Genomic DNA, 15162 nt, shown 5'->3' with positions numbered 1-15162 from the left:
ATAAACAATGAGGTACTTTTTTTTTTAATAACAGATTTGGTTTAAGAAATGGATCTCAATTCTGGCTGTACCTTAGCATCACTTAGAATCACCGATCCAATTCAGAATCTTGGGGTGAAGCCTGAGCAATGTTTTAGAAGTAACTTGTGTGATTTTAATGTATATCCCTGGTTGCCAATTTTTAGTCTAAAGGAATATACAGTTGACCCTTGAGCAACACGGGTTTGAACTATGTAGGTCTACTTATATACGGATTTTAAATATAGTACAATACTATAAATGTATTTTCTCTTCCTTATGATTTTCTTTTCTTTAACTTGCTTTATCATAAGAATACAATATATAATACATATAACATGCAAAATATGTATTAATTGACATGTTATTGGTACGTTTTCTGATCATCAGAAGTTTTGGGGGAGTCAAAAGTTATATGCAGATTTTCAGCTGCCTGGGGGTGGGTGACCCTAACCCTTGCATTGTTCAAGAGCCAACTGCATATTTGAAAATAATATTCTTATATGTAGCATAGTACTGGAAATAGATCTATCAAACATACTAGCTAGCCCTTCCTAAGCTCCTTCAAAAAATTTTTTTAAATTGGCTTGTTTTAGTGAGTGATTTGGGAATTTAGGATAATTTCATAGATGATTGAAAAAGAGGTGAAAGAAGCTATTGCTACCTACTGGAACAATAGAGCTTGAATCTACCTTACCTATTGCTTACACAATCAGATTGGCTTATAGAGTAGTGCTGCTCCTGGACAGAGAATAGAGAAGTAACTGAAGAAAGAATTAGAAAAGTTTTAAATAATATTAACCAGATCCACAAAAGACTGGGATGTAGAAAATATTCTGCTATATAGGAACCAGGTATGTTTAAAATAATTGAAATGAAAATTTTATTCTGATTATTGGTGATAGATTATTATAGAAATATAAAAATGCATCAGGAAGAAAATAAAAATCACCCGTGGCTTTACCATTGCCCAGAGATAACTATTAATAGTTTTACGTATATTCTTCCAGAATTTGCTATGTCTACACATAGAAAAAATACTCTTCAAAAAAAACCTACAAAACAATTCTACTGTATATATTGTTTTTAATTCCTTTTTATTAATAATAAATTATGGACATATTTCATGTTATTTTTAACAACTGCACAGAAAGCCCTTTTTAGGGCTGTCTATATTTAACCAAGCTCTTATTAATGGGCAGTCTAGTAGTTTCATTTCTAAATGCTGCAATGAATCGATGCAGGGTAACAGTGGGTTTAAGAATTCAGGCTCTGGAATCAGAAACCCTACAGTTAAAAGCTCAGCCCTACCACTTACTATACAATGCAACCTTCAGATATTTAAATCCATTGCAGAGTGGGAACAAAACCCACTAAACCCATCTTGGAGGATTTTGGTTTAAGCATGGAAGGAGATAACATTTTCAAAGAACAGTCTTTGAGATGCCAGCACCTTTCTCAAGGATACGGAGTCTTCTCAGGGCAATGGAAGACATGGGGGCCTGGTCTATACTGAGCTTTTTTGAGCCCATATTCCAAAATCTGTGCTGGGAATTTCATCTCCTTGTTGACCCTGCCCCCACCTGGGTTACCCCATAGTAGTGAGTCTGAGGGAGAGGTTGAAAAGGGTTGGGAGGTAGGCATCATCATACTCACCATGGTGGGTAAGGACGGGATGGGTGATGAGCTGGGAGTTTGGCTGGCAATGTTCAGGGCATTAAACTTGGGAACCACTGCAACACTGACCCTCCGGCGGGGCATGTTCTGTGGGAAAAGAAGTGACCAGGCCCACTGTCAGGGAGGCAGCAGCCACAGTTCAGAAAGGTCTGGAAAATGCCTACTAGTTTCTGATGCTATAATTACATTCACTGTATATTTTGGTTTTGGGTTAGTGATGGTGTTGAGGGTTCATGTGAAAAAATTGGCCAGAGTTGACCTAAGTTTTCTGTTAGTGGTGAGTGATTTCTCAAAATGTTCTTATTTTAGCTTATAGCTGAAAAAATTTGAACAGAAATGACTCCCAGGCTCTGGGTAACACCCTGGAAAGTATATGAAAAGGATAAGACTACACCAAGATTTATGCATCATTCCATGTTCATTTGGGGGATGGTATGATCAGGGAAACCATGAATAAGGGAAGGCTGAAGGATGAACTAGCAAGTGTGGTAAGTCAAATTAGAGAATCTGTCTAGAGGTTCTCTTGACACCTGTGGATTCAAGGATGAATGGCTTTCTGGTGACTATGGAAACTTCTGTTGGAATCCCAGGGGAGCCCTGGTATTCCTTGAAAGTGCATACCTTTCCCAGTGTGAGGGACATGGATCGCGCTGTTCGAGGGACCCCATCTTCTGCAGCAAGAAGGAAAAGAGAAGAGAACTCAGGTAAGTTTTCAGAGTAGGCTCCAACAAAAAATGGGTATCCCAAAACTAAGCTGAGATAGTGATTCGTCAGAACTGACCCTCAAGTGTTAGTCCAAGAGCCTAGGTGTTGGGAACACTAAGTTTCCCGCTATCCCCTGAGACAATTATCTGCAAAGTGGGCTTTCTGTACAGAACTTTTATCTTAACTCCTCTGTGCACTATGAAAAGCCCATCTTGGACCTCATATCCACTGCACAGTCTCTGGTTATACCCTGGAGAGTGTGCAAAAAACTACTTGTAGCAATACCAAGGCTTATTGGGTCATTTCTTGCTCATTTAAGAGATGTACAGTCAGGGAAATTATGAGCAGGGAAGGTACAGTATAAGTAGAGAATGGAAACTTGTTGACAGAATGGTTTCAATAAGTCATCTATAAAACAATTTGGAACAAAGGAAACCAACACCCTGGGATTTTAATCTCCTTTATGCATACATTAAGTGATATAGTTTATATAAAATGTTTTGCAACAAAGAATACATTATATATTAATAAAGAAATTTTGTACCACATCTGGATAATACTGCCACCAGAAAACACCAATATGTACAAAGAAAGGTTTTTAAAAGCTCAGTTTCAGTTTGATTAATATCATTTGGCTTATATATCTATTTATCCTTCTTATCCATGTATATTAGATGTGTTTCTTAAGAAACCCATAGCTAGCAGCGCCTGGGTGGCTCAGTTGTTAAGCGTCTGCCTTCGGCTCACGTCATGATCCCAGGGTCCTGGGACAGAGCCTCGCATCGGGCTCTCTGCCCAATGGGAGGTCTGCTTCTCCCTCTCACATTCCCCCTGCTTGTGTTCCCTCTCTTGCTGTGTCTTCTATCAAATAAATAAATAAAATCTTTAAAAAGAAAGAAAGAAACACATGGCTAATTTTTCCCTTTTTATTTATCTCACTTCATTGATTTTTTTCCCCTTCCCACCCTGCACATTGGTTTAGAAGTTGCACATTTTAATTCTAATCTTCAATTTTTTACACTAAACTACAAATTTTTATTTGCTTTGCTTAAAACCATATAGGAATCGCCAATCTTTTATTTACTTTTAAAAATTTATTTAATTTTATTTATTCTTTTATTATGTTCAGCTAGCCACTGTATAGTGCATAATTAGTTTTTGATGCAGTGTTCAGTGATTCATTAATTAAGTATAACACCCAGTGCTCATCACAGCATGTGCCCTCCTTAATACCCAACACCCTGTTACCCCTTTCCCCTATCCGCCTCCCCTCGGAAACCCCCAGATTGTTTCTCAGGGTCCATAGTCTCTCATGGTTCATCTCATTCTCTGATTTCTCCCCCTTTGGATATCCCTCCCTTCCCCTATGGTTCTCCATGCTATTGTTCATGTTCCACATATGAGTGAAACCATATGATAATTGTCTTTCTCTGCTTGACTTACTTCACTTAACATAATCCCCTCCAGTTCCATCCATGTCAGTACAAATGGTGGGTATTTTTCCTTTCTGATGGCTGAGTAGTATTTCATTGTTATTATTTAGTTCTAATCTTTAACGTGCCCACTTAAATTTGTGCTATGTTATGTGACTTTAAATTTTAAATTAATCAAGATTTCTATTTTTTTCTTAATGAAACCTTAAAACAATAACTCCCTTGAATCTCAGATTATATTGCTTTTCAGTATTTTTGTTTCACTTTGTTTTGGTAATCCCATGTTATTATGACTGTTGTTTTATATAGTAAATGCTTATTTAGATTTACCCACATTTATAAATGTCTGATCATTCCTTCTTGCACCCTACTCTTTTTTTTAAAAGATTTTATTTATTTATTTGACAGAGAGAGAGATCACAAGTAGGCAGAGAGTCAGACAGAGAGAGAGAGAGAGAGAAGCAGGCTCCCTGCTGAGTAAAGAGCCCGATGCGGGGCTCGATCCCAGGACCCTGAGATCATGACCTGAGCCGAATGCAGTGGCTTAATCCACTGAGCCACCCAGGTGCCCCATCTTTTTTTTTTTTTTTATCTTAATTCCCCACCCCCAAGTCCATCCTTACTTGTTCTTTTGGCAAGGATTTTTTTTTTTCTATCATGAAAAAACTGTATTTAGATTTAGCCAGCTGGACTCAGTTTAGATGATCCCAATTTTGTTGGCAACATCCAAAGCATCATAGTCAGGGGCCAGCTGAACGTATGCCTTCTTCTCTCCATCAGGCCTGATTCCGGTGTTGACCTTGGCTACATCAATGTCATAGAGCTTCTTCACAGCCTGTTTGATCTGGTGCTTGTTGGCCTTGACATCCACAATGAACACAAGTGTGTTGTTGTCTTCTATTTTCTTCATGGCTGACTCAGTAGTCAGGGGGAACTTGAGGATGGCATAGTGGTCAAGCTTGTTTCTCCTGGGGGCGCTCTTTCGAGGGTATTTGGGTTGCCTTCAGAGACGCAGAGTCTTGGGTCGTCGGAACGTAGGTGATGTGCGGATCTTCTTTTTTTTGTGACTGTGGATGCATTTCGGCACCACTTTCTTGGCTTTCAAAGCCTTTGCTTTGGCGTCGGCTTTGGGAGGGGCAGGGGCTTCCTTCTTAGCTTTCGGCGCCATCTTCATAAAAGGTTGGCAAGGATTTTTGAGAGGTAAATTTTCTCAGTTTTTCTCAAAATATTTTTATCTAGACTTCAAGCTTGCGTCATAGTTTAGTTGGTTATATTTTCTCTAGGTTGACAGTTATTTTTTTCACAGCTGCTTGAAGACTTTAACGTCATTCTTTTTTTAATTCAGTTAATTAACATATAGTGTATTGTTAGTTTCAGAAGTAGAGTTCAGTGGTTCATCAGTCTTATTATAATACCTGGTGCTTATTACATCATGTGTCCCCCTTAATGTCCATCATCCAGTTATCCCATTCCCCTACCCCACTTCATTGTCTTTTGGTCCTACTATTGCTATTGAGAATTATCAGTCTTTTGTAAATCCTCTCTCCTCTCTCTCTGGTTACTTTTAAAGTTTTTCACTTTGCTTCGATGTGTTTTTATTTCTTCTTGGAATTCACTGTTCTTTCTGAATCCAATGATTCATGTCTGTCTTTAGTTTGGGCAAATTCTCAGATTTTGGAAAATCTTTTTGAGTATTTTCTCTTTCCCTCCTCTTGTAGATCTGCTAATAGATGCATTTGGAACTTTCTCATTTTATACTCTGTACCCATATCTTATAATACAATATTTTCTTTCATATTTTTAATCAGTTTATCCCTCTGAACTGCATTTTAGGCAACTTCTGAAAATCTACCTTCAGTTAACTAAATTTTCCCCTCAACTGTGCCCAATCTGATTTAAATGTTATACCAGTAAGCTAGGTTATGCTTATTAATAAACAGCCCCATAAAAAACAGCCCCAAAGTTTTAGTCACTTATGACAATAAAGATTTAGTTCTTCCTTATGTTACATGTCCATTCTGGAGCAGTGATGATTGTCATCTGAAGAGGAAGAAACATGTGGTAATTCGCACACTAGTTCATTCGTTCGTTCGTTCGTTCCTTCCTTCCTTCCTAAGATTTTATTTATTTGAGAGAAAGAGAGAGAGAGAGCACAAGCAGGGGGCCAGCAGAGGGAGAGGGAGAAGCAGACTCACTGCTGAGCAGGGAGCCCAATGATGGGGTTGATCATGACCTGAGCTGAGGCAGAGTCTTAACCAACTGAACCACCCACTGCACACTAGTTTTTTAAAGGCCTCAACTCAAAGGCCTTCTGCTCACATTTTATTTGCCAAATCACATGGCATCACCTAACTTCAAGGGAATAGAGAAGTGTGCCTGAAAGGAGAAATTTGGAATCTCCACTAGAATAATTGCCACCACTATAGTACCTACCACACCTAAACTACTGAGTTTTTAATTTTCATGATTCTGTTCCTCATTTCTAGTTCTATTTTATTCTTTTTTGATAACTGTATTTTATTCTCATGTTTTGATTCATTGTTTGATGCCTTTAGTAGTTTTTAAACATACCTTTAAAAAATTATCAGATTGTTTTATTTTCTGCAGTCCTTAGGATATAACCCTATTGTTTAGTGTGTCTGATGATTCTTGTTCAAGGTGGATGGTTTTCTTACGTATTTTATAATTCTATACTGTAAAATCACCTTTAGTGAGGCTTCAGTTAGAGGAATCTTGTGTGCCCCGGGAGAAGTGTGTGCCTCTCCACAGTGGCTTTATGTTTGTTTCTGACAGTGTTCCTACAGACATCATTGTGATGTTCTTTACAGAGTCTCTGCATATTGCACCACAACTTCTGTCATGGCATACATTTTTCCTACGAGAAAGCAGAAAGTATTTTTCCTACAACAGGGTGAAATGGACTTCCCTGATTTGTGTCTCTGCTATTTGGCAACTGTTTTTTTCTTGTTTAAGTTCTGTCTAAAGATGCAGTCCTTGGAAAATCTTAACTGTGGGAGTCTCAAGTCAACTCTCTGTCATAGGTGTCCGAGATATCTCAGATTGCATGCAAGTGCAGAAGCTCAGCACCCAGATAACTGAAGCTGACTTGTGTCCCCAAGGAAGCTGCAGGTTTCAGTTCTCTTTTCTTTTCTTGTATCTGAGTATTTCAATTTATTTTCCTGTAGATTCAGCTATTCTTTTAGACTAAAGCTTGCTTTATTTTATCCAGCAGAAATGTCTAAGTACTTGTGGTCAAGGAGTTTCAAGTTTTCCAGTCAGCCAAAATAGCAGAACCAGAAAATATTTTTTATATATTGTAGCATTCATACAAATGAATAAAATGCCAATTTTATAAGTGGGCAAAAGATATAACTAGAGAATTTATAAAAGTGGAACTACAAATGTCCAGGAAACAATTGAAAAGGTAAAAAATAATACAAATTAAAATGATGAGATAGAATCTTGGCTCATCAAAGTAAAAAATATTTTTAAAGGAAAGGATAAGAATCTTAATGGCACAATGAACTGAGCTATACTGTTACCCATTAAATGGAAATATCAATGAGTTATTTGAAAATAGTTTGCTTTAAGAGCCTTATAAAAATTTCTTTCCCCCAAGCCAGTATTTACACATCTAGAAATCCATCTTAAGGAAATAATTCAAAGTGTAAACAATCAGTGTTTCATATTCAGGAAAAAAAATGGATATTTTTAAATGTGTATAACCTTTCTTTAAATCAAAGTTATTTTTATTTCACTATAGTCTTCAGACAAAGATTGCTAGAAGTCATGTAAAGGCTTAAAAACTAACATTATTTGGGAATGGTCACAGGATATCCAATGGACACACCTGTTAGGTGGATGCTGGACCCTCTACATCAGACCAGGCTGAGAAAGAGTGGTATGGGAACAAATATCTGAAAAATATTTAGTCACCATTTAAGACTCAGCTACCATCTCCCTACGTATTGTAAACACTTTCTCATGTCCCCAGACTGAATGTGGGACTCTGTGGTATGCTCCCTATAAAAATCTGCTTACTTTTGTCACTGGGCTGGTTATACTCCTTTGCCCTCTGCGCCAGCTGGGAGTTCCTTTGGATCTCAGTCACCATGTGCCCTTTACTTCTATATTTAGTATCATGTGGGGGACAGCAAAGGAGTTCAATAAATATCTTTAGAATGAATGAATGAAACTCATGGTAACTGTTCCTTTCATAAATCTTGGATACGACAGTTTACAACAGACCTTGCACCTTCCAGAGCAATAATGCAAGAGCTCACATATTACGATTTCTTTGGTGGCAACTTCCCCAACTCCCAGCACTGACAGAAACTAGTTTGCTGTAGGCCCAGATGCATGTGGGTCAGGAGTCTTGCTGCCAAGATCAAAAGCAGACAGTTGGGAGCATTTGTACACTGCCTTTGGACTCTGGAAAGTGTCACTGATATTCCCCAGGAAACTTGTGAAACCTCCTGTTTATAAAGGTTCCTCCATCTGTTATACTTTCCCTCCTCCTGCTCTTGGTAACACGGATGTTTGCATTCCACAGGGATTCCTGTCACTAAAACGTCTGTTTTCTCCTGCTAAAACCATCCTCATCAGCCAGAGCCTAGACCCTGGCTCTCAAGGAGAGATCCTGGTCCAAGGCACCATCCTTCTCATGCTGGACTGCAGCAAGTGCCTCCAGACCTCAGTGTCTATACTCTCCTAATGTATTGTCTACTCTGAAGTCAGACAAATCTTCTGAAAATAGAATCTGACCATGTTAGATGGTATAAATTCACCAGCGTTTCCTCATAGCCTCAAGGACAAAGGCCCAAATTATTAGAATGACCTGGCATATGGCCCTGGCTTACCAAGGCTTACCTTCAAACTGTTATCATCACACTCCCAACACTGTAACCTCATCAAATTCTTTGTTCCATACCCTTTCCATTCCAAACCTACATCCTTGTCCACACTGTTTCCTCTACTTGGGGTCTATTTCCCCCTTGCCTGGAGAATGCCTATTTTTACTTTGAAAAACTGCCCAGATGCCATCCCTCTGTAAAATCTTCCTTGACTCCTTCAGGAAGAATCACCTCTGTGCTCCTATAGCAATTGTACAGAACACTTTTAAAAGAGTTTCTTTAAAACATTTGTCTTGCCCATGAGTCTGCTATTTATCTCAGGAATATCTCTTTTAGCTAGGATCTCATGCCATTCCCACTGCCCAGGTTCGTCTCTCACCTGGACTATTGTAATAGCAGCTTTGTGGGTTTCCCTGTCTCTGGCTCTGTCCCACTAATGTAACTTCCACACTGTAATGAGGGAACATTCTAAACTCCGTGTGTGAACTTAAATATTTGGTTGGATCCCTAATACTTTCTAAGATAAGGCCTAAATTCCTTAGTATGTATTCCAAAACACAAAGACTGTAAGATCTGGGGTCTGTCCTTCTCATAAAGTAGAGAGAGCTCTTATAGCCTATGGCTTCATATCAGTGGTCAACTGCTGTGGTTTATTGTGTCAGGAGTTGCTTTGGGACTATTCTTGTTTCCTGGTTCTTGGTCCCTAGTCTCACCTGAACAGCTGCTGTGAGGCCCCTATGGGCAGCACTGGGCAAGGACAATGAGCCTTGCTCAACTAGAACTCCTCAGGTTGCATTGATGGATGTGATCCTGCCTAGAGCCATCAGGGACCCACACTGCGGGGCCAAGATGGGGGCAGGAGCCCAGTTCCTTACCAGAGGGGCCACAGCTGCGGCTTGAGTTCTGATTTGCAAGTTTTTTAAACTCCATGAGCTCTGCATGGTCTTTCTCATACGTTCTCTTCAGATTCTCCACATACTGCATCATTACCTCTGTTGCCTTTGACATGCGCTTTTCCTGCAGGAAAGGAGAGCGTGAGCACACAGGGCAATTGGAGGAAAGGCTTGTTGGCACTTGTTTGCTCTGAGCTAACCTGTGGGCTGGAAGAATTAAAAGGACACAATTAAAAGATGCAGCTCTGCCCTCTAAGGGTTTGCTGTCTGTGATGTGAGCTGAGGGAGGGGGATTCAGGCACTTGCTCTCACGGAGGACAAGAATAAGCACAGCCACAATGCCTCAGGAGATGAGAGGTAGGAAAGTCCTCTATGTTGAGAGAATGGGTCAGGGAAGCTTCCTGGAGGTAGCCACTTCCCTTGAGCTCTCCCTTTGTTGCTTCTCCAATCAGAGTGACTTCCTGGGTGTGCTGCTGAGTCAGGTGCCCTTTCCCCAGAAGAACACAGGGGTGGGACCGCCCAGTGGCTTGTTCTTCCTTCATTTGACAAGAACTGCTCTAGGCTCTGTCCCAGGAACACCCTGCTGATGTAACCAGTGCAGCATAACAGGTGAGCACCGTCCTAGCAGCAGTGATAATAACATCTAGGCGCTTAGCAAATATTATGGTAAGCCAATATAACAGACGCTATCATCATCTGCATTGGCTGGAGAAATTGGAACACAGAGAGCTCAATAAATGGCCTGAGGTCACACAGTGAATCCTGATGGAGCCAAGATTGGGCTTAGGCAGTCTGATCTCATGACACCATCCTGGATCAGGGTGGTGCCCTGTGTGTTTCAGGACTTCAAAGTGGCTAAGAGGGAGCAAAACCTGGGTCTGCATCCCAGCTGTGCCACACACTAGTGCTATTACCTTTCTGAAGTTTCGTGTCTTTGTGGGGAAAAGATATTTACAGAGTTGCTGGGAGGATTAAATGAAACAAAGCAGTTTTTCCTAAAAGCATATTTGCCAAATACTAGTTCCATGGAAGTTGAATAGGTATTTTGTGGTTCTTCAGTCAGATACGTTTAGGAAACATACATACAGGTAGTTTTAAATAGGCTTCTTCGCTATAGGTGTTCTCAAAGCCTTGATGGTACCAATATGTGTCAGAAATTTCCAAGAAAAGAAGGTAGTAGGCAGCAATTTGCAAACTTACATGTTCACAGAAAGCCTTTCCCAAGGAGCACCTCAAGGGTTTAGAGGTCCACCAGAAATACCTTAATAAAACACAATAATGTACACAGGATGTCTGGCACAGAGGAAGCCGTCAGTAAGTGGGATCTCTAGTTGTCATTGCTTACATTACATTCGTGCTCTAGTTACTGTGGGCAGAGCTGAGCTAGTCAGATGGCTGGGAGCTGAAGAGGCTCACCTGGCGGACGGCCCCCACCATCTCAGCTCGGCTGGAGAGGCGTGCAGCCAAGCGGTGCAAGACAGCAATATCCTCCAGCAGCTTCTGGTAGGTCTCTCGGTGCTCACAGTGGTGCCATAGTGAAGCTGAGGACTGGGAAGTGAGAAGGAACATCAGCTGGGGTCCATACCAAGACTTGACTTGAGCTGTCACAAGACAAGCCCTGGTCCTCATCCTGGCTGAAAAGAGTGGCCTCTGTAGGGTCTGGGCTATACCTTCTGGGGATTGAAAAGCCCAGTGTGGATACTCTATACCTGACTGACATGAAAGAAGAGAATCACATCCAGGTCTCTAGTTCCTAAGGAGCTCCTTTTGCCATCCCAGGTCACCCAGCCTACTCTTGAGAAGCTTCCAAGGACTCAGAGGCCTTATTCACAGCCCCCAAGGTAACCAGGCCTTCAGGTCTCTGCCTTAGTTCCTCCAAGCTCTCTGAGGAAGACTCTCCCTGGCTCAGAGCCTTGGCCTGATTTCTCATGTCAGGATACTCTACTTGTTGACTGAGTAAATCAGGACACCTGGCATAGCCCTCGGAGACAGTCAAGGATTCCCCCATCAGGATCCACAATTACCGTGATGGAAGCTTTGAAGTTTTCCAGTTCCTTCTCTGTGTTCTCCTCTGTTAGGTTGCGTTCCCTTTCAGCCTGGTTAATTCTAGATTCCAGAGTGTAGCTGTCATTTCTAAAGGCCAAGGACAGTTGTACAAACACATTCTGTTGGGAACAAGAGTGTAGGAGAGATGCTAGGAGGAATTATTACAGGGAACAAGGTCACAGGTGTGTTTCTTGCATGAGCGTTTTACATCAGCTCCTGGAGCCAGTCACCAAAACAGCTGCATACAAGTGAAATTCTCCTTTCATAGTAAACTGCACAAAAGATGATGAAATAGTAACCTGAGGTCCATGCTAGGTCTTTCCAGAACCAGAAGACCAAATGCATTTTACTGAAAAACAGTAAATTTACTTACATTTTACTGAAAAAGAATAACACTTTGCCTTTTCTTGTTATTTTCAAGAAAATAACATCCTGTATTTAGGTTTAGGTAAACTCAGCCCAACATAGCTGATTGTGAAGCAGTTTCGATTCATGCTAGGATTTCTTACACATGCGTTTTGGAGGTTTTGCATGGAACCACTGTATTTAAAGAAACTCCATTTAAAATATAAGCACTGTTGACTTAAAGCAAATTTCAACCAGCATCTTGTCTGAGTATTATAAATCCTGCACAGAAAGCAGCTTTAAGAAGCTGCCAGGAGTGCTCGCTTCGGCAGCACATATACTAAAAAAGAAGCTGCCAGGATATTAAAGACATCGAGGTATGATTCTGTTAGGAGAAGTTTTCTGGAACAAATATTCCATGCCAAAAATACGGGATGCATGAATGAAACTTTGCAAGGTGGACTGAGCAAACATGAAACTCCTGGCATGATAGGAAACTACCGGGGAGGAGAAATAAACAGATGGACTCTACACAGGAAGAAGCAATGGCTTTCATTTTTACTCCATTCGTTTGCCCTGAGTCAAGTGGTAGAAGATTTATACCCTTGGGGTGAGCTAACACTGTCTGATCTTCTGAGTTCATGTAATATGGCCTACAGTGGGTAGACATCTTCAGACAGAACTAAAGGCCTTGAACTGACCCAATAACAACAATGATGGCAACCCTGGAAGCTACTCCTCATTAAGCATGTACAAATATGCTAGCACTGCTATGAGTTCTGTGCACCTTGACTCATTTACTCCGCAAAAAGCATTTGCAATAGGAACTGTTGTGGTCACTTTGTGGGTAAAGAGACTGAGACCAGAGGGGTCATTAACTTGTTCAAGGTGACATGAAGTAGTAGAACCAGGATTCAAATATTACACTACTTGATTTCAAAGCCTGTGCTGTTGTTACCATGCTGAACACTAATTGTGTCAGTACACACCGGCAGATAGAAGCTGGTCATTAAACAAACTGCCCATAGCCCATCTTCACCGGTGTCAGTGGGTGGGGATTTTCTGTCCTACCCAAGCCTCAGTCCAGTCAAGTTTATCAATAATGTTCAATGTTTATTTTTCTATACCTGAGTTGTCCCCTTCATGGCAGTGTGATATAGAGAGAGTCCTGTATTTAGTTAGAATATTTGGGTCTAAATGTTGGTTCTGCTAAGCACTGGGTCTGGGACCTTGGGTAAATTAGTTCATCACTTGGTTTCGTCCTTTGTTCTAATTCCTGCTCTACCAACTTCACTGAGCTGATTGGAGGATCTGTTGAAAGGATGGATGTGAGTGTGTGATGAACTAAGTGCAATATCTGTGTACAAGGTAATTGTTACTGTCTCTGGGAGACATTTCACATTGTGTGTCTTCCTCTACTTGTCCAGTCCACTGGGTCTCAGAAAGGGAATATTCATCTTCTTATGGTCAGTGGCAAACAATGCTACAAAGACTTTTAAAACCTTTTAACCTCCCAACCTGGAGTAAAAGATTCTGGACTCATTCAGGTTCTTACCCTCTTCCTTCTATCAACTCCAACCTAATTTCTTAGAAACAAACTAGGTGCTGGCATCAGAGGTCCTCACTACCTTATCACCTCACCTGGGATGCACTGTCTTTGTCCATCTCCCCTACCCCTTCACCAGAATGAAATGCAGAGAAGTTCCTCTCAGCTCACCCACCAACCCCATTGGGATAGCATCTCTACAGAGACAAGGAGGCCCCAAGGGGAGTAAAGGAGGAATCAGGGAAGGCTGATGAGCTGACAGCACAGCTTCCCACCTTGGCTGAGCTACCTTCCTTGTGTCTGGAACCCTCAGAAGGGAAGTACCTTCTTCCTCTGGACCAAAGTTTAAAACGTGAAATCTGACCATCTGTGATTAATTTTGAAATAAATTTGGTTCAATTCTGCAGCCTCTCAGTAACTTTGCATTTCTAAGTCATATTTTTAAAGAGCATAAACCATTCTTGAAGAAGTGTAGAATTTCCAGCTACCTTCTCATTTCTGACCAAATTTGCCAGAATCTTCCATCACCTGGGGTGGGAGTCTCAGCATTTCAGTAGGGCTGATCACAATTTCCATATTATCCCACAATCACACATTCTCATTTTTGTACAAAATTGTCAGGGGCAGAGGCTAGAAAATGGAATGTTTTCGATAAACCCAGTCAAGCTTAGGCACTAAATTTCATAAAGCACTGGAATCACTTACCTCAACTTCCTTTTCGGTGAGTGGAGGGGCACTGTGAAAAAGAAAAGACATGCAAATGAACTATATCCAACCTATGAAATAAAACCAAAAAGTGACTTTGAACTACCAGCAGACCATGTCTTTCCAGGAATGTAGTAAGAAGAATTGGTGAGTTGGAAAAGATGCAGGGTACCCTTTGTGTGAGCTCTGTAATCATAAGACATTTGCCCAGATATGGACTCTTACAGAGGAAGGGTGGTAGAAAATATTAGATCTTGGCATCAGTCCTCCATCAGCACCCACTACTCTCTGTGACTTCAGATAAGTTATTTAAATTTGCTCATCTGTAAAATGGGAATAATATCTACCTTGCAGGAACATTATAAATATGTATACACACGTATATATAGATATATGTGTATATATTCACACATATATGACACACATGTGTTTATGTATGCATACATGTGTAAATGTGTGTGTGTGTATACATGACATCCACACTGAGTAGGCATTCAGGAGATGCTAGCTGCTGTTATAACTAACTCACGGGCTTATTGTGAGGATTTAGTAAGAGAATGCATGTGCTACATACTTTATAAACTGTACACATCTGAGTAGTCTTCATAATTTTTTCAGGCCTACCCTGGTCTGTAAAGCCTGACCCTTCTGTCTCTGAGAGTTATGACAAGAGTGTGTTTGGGGGGCACCTGGGTGGCTCAGTGGGTTAAAGCCTCTGCCTTCAGCTCAGGTCATGATCCCAGGGTCCTGGGATCGAGCCCCACATTGGGCGCTCTGCTCAGCAGAAAGCCTGCTTCCTCCTCTCTCTCTGTCTGCTTCTCTGCCTACTTATGATCTCCATCTGTCAAATAAATAAATAAATAAATATATTTAAAAAAAAAAAAAAAAAAAAAAAAGAGTGTGTTTGGGCCAGAGAATACAAGGTAGGAAAAGGTGCCCAG

At 40.8% G+C, this 15162-nt stretch overlaps 1 protein-coding gene and 1 pseudogene across 11 annotated transcripts in view; both read right to left on the bottom strand.

Annotated features, from left to right (window-relative positions):
* The window catches only part of IRAG1 (inositol 1,4,5-triphosphate receptor associated 1), a 128066-nt gene that overhangs the window by 19499 nt on the left and 93405 nt on the right, over positions 1 to 15162 (bottom strand). For 10 of the 11 annotated variants that reach the window (XM_045065831.1, XM_045065835.1, XM_013055816.2 and 7 more), the window contains 6 exons: positions 14222 to 14252; positions 11604 to 11744; positions 10996 to 11127; positions 9562 to 9703; positions 2317 to 2366; positions 1675 to 1782 (listed from right to left, as the gene is read on the bottom strand). In XM_045065831.1, the coding sequence (XP_044921766.1) occupies positions 1675 to 1782; positions 2317 to 2366; positions 9562 to 9703; positions 10996 to 11127; positions 11604 to 11744; positions 14222 to 14252 (604 nt within the window). The remainder of the gene's footprint in view (positions 1 to 1674; positions 1783 to 2316; positions 2367 to 9561; positions 9704 to 10995; positions 11128 to 11603; positions 11745 to 14221; positions 14253 to 15162) is intronic. The other variant, XM_045065828.1, reaches the window with a different exon arrangement.
* LOC106005725 lies at positions 4531 to 5963 on the bottom strand (annotated as a pseudogene).

The sequence above is a fragment of the Mustela putorius genome, unplaced genomic scaffold (genome assembly GCF_011764305.1).
Source record: "Mustela putorius furo isolate JIRA1106 unplaced genomic scaffold, ASM1176430v1.1 tig00003859_pilon_pilon_pilon, whole genome shotgun sequence".
NCBI lineage: Eukaryota > Metazoa > Chordata > Mammalia > Carnivora > Mustelidae > Mustela > Mustela putorius.
The sequence above is the reverse complement of the archived record's forward strand: the minus strand, read 5'-3'. Positions and strand labels throughout refer to the sequence as shown.